Genomic DNA, 9,073 nt, shown 5'->3' with positions numbered 1-9,073 from the left:
GCACTCAGGCACCTCTGGTCTTCCTGTGACCCTGAAGGTCCTGAGACCACACTGTCCCAGCGAGGGTTCCACCCCTGCTTAGCCACTGGAGTGACATCCCTCAGTGGACCAGACTTCTAAAAGTTCTGATTCTGTGCTCTGCTGCTCTATCACTTGCCGGTAGCGCCTGACGGAGGTCTTGTGGTCTATCTTCCCGAATATCGCCTCGGATTCACTTCTCCGCAGTCCTACCTTCAGAAAGTGGTCAATTTTCTGTTCATAGAGTTGCTGCTATTCTTTTCTTCGATCTCCTGTTGAGTTCATAGGCGTTCAGAATGGTTTGATCCCTATCTAGCTGAATTCCTGGAAGCAGACGAAGTTTAGGTCTCCTACTCCTCTGCCATAATGCTCCTCCCGGTATTGTTTTTTTGATAGGGATTACATTAAATCTGTAGATTGCTTTGGGTAACATCAACATTTTAACAATACTTATTCTTTAATTCATGAGCATGGACTATCTTTCTATTTATGTTGTCTTTAATTTCTTTCATCAATGTTTTATAGTTTTCAGAGTACAGGTTTTCACCTCCTCTGTTAAGTTATTCCTAGGTATTCTGTTCTTTTTGCTGCAATTGCAAATGGGATTTTTCTCTTAATTTCTCTTTCTGCTACTTCATTATTTAGTGTATAGAAACACAACAGATGTCTATATATTGATTTTGTATCCTGCAACCTTATGGAATTTGTTTATCAGTTTTAGTAGTGTTTTGGTGGTGTTTTCTATATATAATGTATCATCTGCAATAAGTGAAAATTTTACTTTTTCTTTACCAATTTGGATGCCTTTTATTTCTTTCTCTTGGTCTGATTGCTATGGTTAGGGCTTTCAGTACTACACTGAATGAAAATGGTGAGAGTGGACATCCATATCTTGTTCCTGACCTTACGGGAAAGGATCTCAGTTTTTCACCATTGAGGATGATGTTAGCTGTGGGTTTTTCTTAGATGGCCTTTATTATGTTGAGATGTGTTCCCTGTAAACCTACTTTGTTGAGGGTCTTCATCATGAATGGGTGTTGTAATTTGTCAAATGCTTTTTTCTGCATCTGTTGAAATGGTCATATGGTTTTTACCCTTTCTCTTGTTGATGTGATATACCATGTTGATTGATTTGCGAATATTGAACCACCATTGTATCCCAGGAATAAATCCCACTTGATCATGGTAAATGATTTTTTTATTTTTTTTATTTTTTTTTAAAGATTTTATTTATTTATTTATTTGAGACAGAGAGAATGAGAGAGAGAGAGCACATGAGAGGGGGGAGGGTCAGAGAGAGAAGCAGGCTCCTTGCTGAGCAGGGAGCCCAATGTGGGACTCGATCCAGGGACTCCAGGATCATGACCTGAGCCGAAGGCAGTCGCTTAACCAACTGAGCCACCCAGGCGCCCAGTAAATGATTTTTTTAATGGATTCAGTTTGCTAATATTTTGTTGAAGATTTTAGCATCCATGTTTATCAGAGGTATTGGCCTGTAGCTCTCTTTTTTTGTAGTGTCTTTATCTGGTTTTGGTATCAAGGTAATGCTGGCCTCAAAGAACAAATTTAGAAACTTCCCTTCCTCTTCTATTTTTTGGAACAGTTTGAGAAGAATAGGTATTAACTCTTCTTTAAATATTTGGTAGAATACACGTGTGAAGCCAACTGGTTTTGGACTTCTGTTTGTTGGGAGTTTTTTTAAATTACTGATTCAATTTCATTGCTGGTAATCAGTCTGTTCAAATTTTCTATTTCTTCAATGAATCATGGAACACTACATCAAAAACTAGTGATGTAATGTACAGTGATTAACATAACATAATAAAATAAAATCAAAAAAATTTTTTATTTCTTCCTGATTCCATTTGGGAGGTTATATATTTCTAGGAATTTATTCATTTCTTCCAAGTTGTCCAATTTGTTGACATATAGTTTTTCATCATATTTTCTTATAATCCTTTTTATTTTTATGGTATGAGTTGTTATTTCTCTTCTGTTTCTGATTTTGTTTGAGTCCTCTCTCTCTCTCTTCCTCTCTTTTTGATGAGTCTGGCTAAAGGTTTATCAATTTTGTAGATCTTTTCAAGAAGCAACTCCTTATTTCATTGATCTGTTCTATCATTGTTTTAGTTTCTATTTCATTTATTTCTCCTCTGATCTTTATTCTTTCTGCTGGTTTGGAGTTTTATTTATTTTTCTTTTTCTAGCTCCTTCTGGTGTTAAGTTAGGTTATTCATTTGAGATTTTCTCTTGCTTTTTGAGGAAGGCCTGTGTTGCTATAAACTTCCCTCTTAGGATAGCTTTTGCTGTGTCCTAAAGATTTTGGACCATCATGTTTTCATTTTCATTTGTCTCTGTGTATTTTTTTTATCTCCTCTTTGATTTCTTGGTTGACTCATTTATCATTTAGTAGCATGTTATTTTACCTCCATGTATTTGTGCTCTTTCCACATTTTTTTCTTACAGTTGATTTCTAGTTTCATAACTTGCTCCTTAATTCTTTTATGGGTCCCCCACAATTTATATGCATCCTATTTCCTTTTTATATTTCAATGGGCTCAAAATATGAAATTCCTTCAGTATTCAAAATTGCTATTTTGGGTTGCTCTTTGAAATAATACTTCATTCACCTCACTTGTATTAGTCTGGTGGCACAAGGGCAAATGATGATCATTCAACAAGTAAGAGTTGGATTCAGCTTAACTGGACACCAAGCTTAGAACCTAGTAAAGCTCTTGGCACATAATAAGTATATGATATCTATTGTTAAATTAATCAGTTGAATGATATTGCATTGAATATCCTGAAACGGTGTTGCCTTGATCTGCTCATGTGTGTTTCCAAAAGCCCTCTCGTCTCTTATTTCTGACCTTAAATAATACAATTATTGTTGCTTATCCTTTTTAATTTCCTTACCTCTTTGACCCTGACAATACAGAATTCGCTCTTTTATTTTTTGATTTTTTTAAATGGCTTCTTCTCTAATGATTTACCTTTTCCAAAGCATCTATATTCTGCACAAGTGAATTTTTTGTTATACTATATAATTATACCACTGGGATCTATACAAATGGAATGCCTCCTTACACAATATAGTGTACAGCTATATTTATTTATTCCCTTGAGAATTTCCTTCCTATATTGTAATACATCCCACCTCTCACTGACATCTTAGAAGGAAACAACAGCTTTCCCTCACTCATATTCACTTCTCTTGTATTGTTATTTTCTTCCTTTCCAAACAGAAATCATGTACTGTTGCCAAACATATTAATTATTTAGATTTTATTTCAGCTTTTTCCTTTACATATTATGACATCCTTCATGTCCTTTCCAGGAAATTATTTTTCTCATTTTTAGAAGAAATAAGATCATTGCAGAGAATATAAAAATAAAGAAAAATATATAGATGCAAATTAAAATCACCTCTGAATAGCAAATTGCCTGCCATCCAGAGATTTTCTGCTTTTTCCTATGTATACATGTATATATTTTTCTAAACAAAATTAAGATCATACTATAATATACTACTTTATTATTTTTTTCAAATTTAACATTATATCAACACTTTCATGTCATTACTCTTCAAAATACAATTTTTATCAATGTGAAATATGCATTTAATACCTTTTTTGGGACTTGGAGACATTTTATTTGTGTGTATTTTTTCATTGTTATAAATTATAGTATGATTAACATTTTGTGCATAAAATATTGTGTCTTTCTCTGATTATTTTCTTAAGCTCTTAAGAGTGAAACTAAGTAAAAATTTTTATAAATGTCCTTACAGCTCTTGATATATATTGCCATATTATCCCCCTAAGGACTATAATTTCCATCTTTTCCTATTCATAATTGTGGTTCCCTTCTTTTGGGGGTTAAAAGTAGATAAGCATCATTTCAGAATTATTGTTAAGAGCCAATATGATGAGTCAACATATTTCTATTCATTTGTTGTTGAAATCCCCTCATTTCACCTAGTTTGTTGATTATTCCTTAATTTGTCCCCTTGCTAATTTATTTCTTCATCTCACTCATCCAACAATGATCACTCATCAATCCAATGTTACAATGTCACTGCATACTCAAATCAACATTAGGCGCCAGGTGTACTTGAAGGGTCTAAGCCATGTGCTTGCACTTGGTGGCTACACTTAGTGGTTGATCAGAGGTGTATACCATGAGGATGCATTCCTGTTCATATTTTTGCAGAAACGTACATTTCAAAAATGTTTTTGTAATCATATTAGTGATCACTTTCTTCACAGATCTTAACATTTCTCAAACATACACATTATGTAGCAAAAACCTTACCTTTATCTAGATTCCTTTCATTTTTTACCAATATGATAAGCCTAAAACTCATCCCTTTAATGAGTAATGAATTCCACATTTAGTGTTCTCCTTTGTTACTATAGTATGAACTCATTATATATGAACTGTGTGTGTGTGTGTGTGTTGCAAAACATGACAATTGAACAGTGGCATTTCTAAGAAAGAGCAATAAAATTATGAATTGTGTTCATTTTTGTTAATTTTTCTTATTTTTTAGTGCTTTATTTTTTTAAAAGATTTATTTATTTTAGAGAGAGAGTGTAAGCGGGAGGAGGGACAGAGGGAGAGAGAGAGAGAGAATCTTAAGCAGACTCCCCACTAAGTGTGGAGTCCAACTCAGGGCTTGATCCTATGACCCTGAGATCATGACCTGAGCCAAAATCAAGAGTTGGATGCTTAACTGACTGAGTCACCCAGGTGCCCCTGTTTTTCAGTGATTTCTAAACTCTCTGCCATAAGCATATATATGATCTATAATCAGGAAAAAACACATTTGCAAATTGAAGTTTGTTTACTCAACTGTAGCTTTTATGATATATGGAGTGCTTACTAACCTCCTATATGCCTGAATACATATGTGTTGGATCAATTTGTTACGCTGGCTTGATGTCTAATTTTTTTTTTCATTTAAATCATGTTTTTTCAGTGTCCTCTATGGAAATAAAATCACAGAACTCCCAAAAAGTTTATTTGAAGGACTGTTTTCCTTACAGTTACTGTAAGTATTTGATGGTTTCTGATCTGTTGAACCAAGCGTTATATTTTAGTCAGTGTACACTCTCATGGTTTCGTGGAGACTTCAGAAAAGCTCAACCCCAAATGACATAGTTTAATGAAATGGAAAAGATTAGTATAGTGCAACTAACATTGATGGGTGTTATTTATTTGAAGACACGGCACTTTGAAGTTGTCTTAAAACATTTCTGTCCACCCTGTCCAAATGTAGGCTTCTTGGCTACTCTGTCATTAAAAGCTTGTGCGGTCTCTGCCCTTTGTGAAACTCTCTGTTTTGATTTAACAATAGTTGGGAAGGAGAGTGACATAGTGAGAGGTTTATCCACCTTTGTCTAAAGCATCTGCAGGAGGGACAGTGCTGGAATACCGTGCCCCCAACCCAGAGGTCCCAGAACACAGCAGGAGCACTCCAACTGGTGTTTACTCAGAAAATTATCTGTAAATCCCTGGCCTGCATCTTCTAAAAACCATTCTGCTTAGAGAGTAGCTACCTCTTCTTTGTCTCAAAAGAAGAATGTACCATACATATATGTATAAGAACAAAACTTGACCACAGGTGTTTTAGTGAATGCTCATATGAAAAGGAAATTGGAAAAAATACGCTAGTCTTAAGATGGTTAGTGTTAGATCATCAAATTCTCTTCAAATCACCAAACATACATAGAATTCCTCCTTTGGGGCTGCTGTGGATACAAAGATGAGTATGATGCACTGTCCTCTCTCAACTAGTTCATAGTCAGTCTACCTTAAAATTCTCAAGTTTAAAATATTATTTTCTCTTTTGGTATACATTTGTTGGTGTTGGGATTTGTATCATTGATTTGGCAAAAATTTACTCCTAATCCCACAGATTTCCCAAATGTAGATCTTTTTCCTTACTTGATCAATGTAAGTTATAATTATATCCTAATATTCATGTTTTAAATTTTCATCATTATCCAGAAACATATTTTATATCACAACCCAGTTTTCCTACACAACACACAGATGCACACAAATGAAGCAAATTGTTAACAAAACAATATTTACCTTTACTATGTATAGTACTCTCCATTTTACTGCATTCTCTGTCTCTCGCTCTGGTCTCTCTTTTTCTGTCTCTTTAGTACTATGCAACCTAATAAACTGATTTTACAACAGACCAGTAAGTCATGAAAAATACTGATCCTTATGACCTAATGTCTTTATTTGGGTTTCAAATTATTTTTTAACCTTTGAGGTGGGCTCTGCAAATATTGCTTCTGATCTTTAATAGAATGACTCTATATACATTATACACATTATAGGTATATCTGGATGCTATAGCCAGGTATTGCCTGTGTGTTATTTGCTTCTCTGTCATTCTTCTACCTTTTCCTAGCACTATTATGTTTGCCATTTACTTGCAATCTCTTGCTATCGCTTGCCTGTCTAGTACTAACACTTAAATAGTACCTTCTTTTTCCTTCCACACATACTTATTGGTGGCTGATGTAACAACCAGGTTAATAAACCATGGGATCTGTATACAGATAAATCTTACTTAAAAAGCTATCTTTGTCCCTCAGCCTGATATGTTATCTCTAGATGAAGGCCAGTTCCTAAGCCTGCCAGGGCTAAAGCAACACAATTGTCTCTTTCTGGCTAGCTGAGAACTTGGTTAAGCATCTTAGATTTGCTTGAACAGATGAGGTACTAGGGAAAAGAAGTAGGTAAATGGAAAGAGCAAAAGGAAGTAGTGTGTGCAATACTTTCTTTCTCCTACTTTGCTGACCACATAATTTAAAGTAAGTACAAAATGCTCAAAACAGCACTTTCTTCAATTGTCTTCAATGCTCCCCACTTTTTCCTTCTCCTTATTTCTGCTCTCTGACTCCTTCAGTTAGCTGACAGATTGGGGAACACAGTCAGTGTGACCTGTGTTGTGGTGCAGTGGAGAAATGGGATTACCAGTCCATACCTGAAACCAGTTCCTAAGCTTTTAAGAAACCATTATGAGGACCACAGAGAAGACTAAAGTGTCAGGTCCTAAAGGGAGGTTAAAAAAAAAAAAAAAAAAAGAGCGAAGAGAATTATCCCGAGGAAGTCATAGCTTTGCATGTGTGTGGATACCTAAAAAAGCAAGTAAAGCAGAAGAAATACCCTATGTTAATTAAAAATAGAGATTCTTGGTAGACAAAAGGGAAAACATTTTTCAGTGTGTTAAATAAGAAGGCATACAAATCCAAATGACAGAGCACATATTTTTTGAGCTACTAAATAATTTGTTCAAGTCTTAAGTATCAAAGCAGTAAAATAAATGCTAATAGAGATAAAAGTATCAAAAAAAATTCTCTGCCCAAGGAGGTCACTAATCCACCTTTGGGCAAACACGTAGGCCTACAGAAAGGAGGTGCCAAGACTAAGTAGCACTGAATAAGTTCCTTAGGGACCTAGAGGAAGAAATACTTTAGTTGGGTAGAAGCTTCTGAAAAAGGTGAGCTTCCCGCGCAGCCATGATAGGCCAGAGCGTTGAGGAAGGTGGAGGGCAAGGCAAGTGTATTCCCAAAGGGAGTCCAACATGCATAAAAACCCAGACACGATCCCATACAACCTACAAGAATGGCGTTTGCCAAAGTATGATTTGTAAACCACAGTTCCATAGAATATTGAAGTCAAGTATTGATAGCATGTTGGAAAAAAAATGAGTTTGTGGCATATTGTGTTAAACCAAGTTAAATGGGTATTTATACTGCAGGACCAGGGCCTTTAATAGGGTTATGACTCATGTCACTCTCCAAGAGGATCATAAAGTGTTCATTCAACAACATATTTATGGAGCACCTTGTATGTGCTTGGCACAAACAAAAATGCCTATCTGAGGAGAACATACAAATGGCAGCAATAATGTAATAAGTAAATCATATGTAACAGAGAGAAATACGTATTTAAGAAAATAGAAAAAAATAAACAGATCATAGTAAAGGAATTGTGTGTGCTAGAGGTTGAGGTGGGGCAAACACAGGTGATGGTATTGAAGAGAGGAGTCAGGGTAGGCTGAATTGAGACAGTAAGATTGCAACAGACTCAAAGAAGCAGAATAGTCAGACCTCAAGGGAAAGAACATTCCAAGCAGAGACCCCCACAAAGAGATGTGTGGCTGGAGCTGAAGCAGCCAGGGGAGAGGTATATAGAGGTAATATAATTAGGTATTATATTAGAGGTATTAGAGGTATTAGGAGTTCAGAAGGGGGCGCTAATGGTCCTACTGGGCATTGAAGCAATTTGTCAGGACCTTGGCTTCCCTCAGAACAATTTGGGAGTTGCTGCCTGGCTTTGAGAGAAAGTGGCCTGTGTTTTAAAAGGCCACTCTGGCTTCTGTTTTGAAAATAGACTGAATTTCTTCACAGAGCAGCTAGAGAGACTAATGTTCTATGCAACTTTTTATGGCGTCCTTGACAGGAGATGTTCGGTCTCACCCACCTTTGTCTACTGCCCTACCTCTTCATCTTCCAGAGAATATGTTGAATAATTTTTATTGAATAAATGTGTAAGTACCACTAGATTTAGGCATTCATTAAACCGCGTGACCCTTGCTTTATCTGGAATATCTTCCACCTGTGGTACCTAAATTATTCCAGTTAAAATGCTAGTGTTGAGGTTCAGAGAAATGTTATTTCTTGATTTCTTGTATTTCTCAAGAAGGACAGAATCTTGAAGGTGGGTTAACGAGATGCTACACTTTAATTCTGCAACTATTTGATCAAACAGATTATTGAATGCCAACAAGATAAACTGCCTTCGGGTAGATGCTTTTCAGGATCTGCACAACTTGAACCTTCTCTCCTTGTATGACAACAAGCTTCAGACCATTGCCAAGGGGACTTTTTCACCTCTCCGGGCCATTCAAACCATGTATGTATATATGGCTTGGATCAAATATGATGACTGCTGTCCTCACTGTGAATTTGAGAGTTGAGTTCATTGCAAGTCATGTGTAAAAGTGTTCTGTCTGTGTTTCTGAAAG

At 35.9% G+C, this 9,073-nt stretch overlaps 1 protein-coding gene across 3 annotated transcripts in view; it reads left to right on the top strand.

Annotated features, from left to right (window-relative positions):
- SLIT2 (slit guidance ligand 2) overlaps positions 1 to 9,073 on the top strand; it is a 353,995-nt gene that overhangs the window by 260,550 nt on the left and 84,372 nt on the right. For all 3 annotated transcript variants that reach the window (XM_081812557.1, XM_081812556.1, XM_081812558.1), the window contains exons 12-13: positions 5,000 to 5,071; positions 8,818 to 8,961. In XM_081812557.1, coding sequence (XP_081668683.1) covers positions 5,000 to 5,071; positions 8,818 to 8,961 — 216 coding nt within the window. The remainder of the gene's footprint in view (positions 1 to 4,999; positions 5,072 to 8,817; positions 8,962 to 9,073) is intronic.

This window comes from Leptonychotes weddellii, chromosome 2, assembly GCF_054177405.1.
Source record: "Leptonychotes weddellii isolate Sample4059 chromosome 2, ASM5417740v2, whole genome shotgun sequence".
In the NCBI taxonomy this organism is placed as follows: domain Eukaryota; kingdom Metazoa; phylum Chordata; class Mammalia; order Carnivora; family Phocidae; genus Leptonychotes; species Leptonychotes weddellii.
The sequence above is the reverse complement of the archived record's forward strand: the minus strand, read 5'-3'. Positions and strand labels throughout refer to the sequence as shown.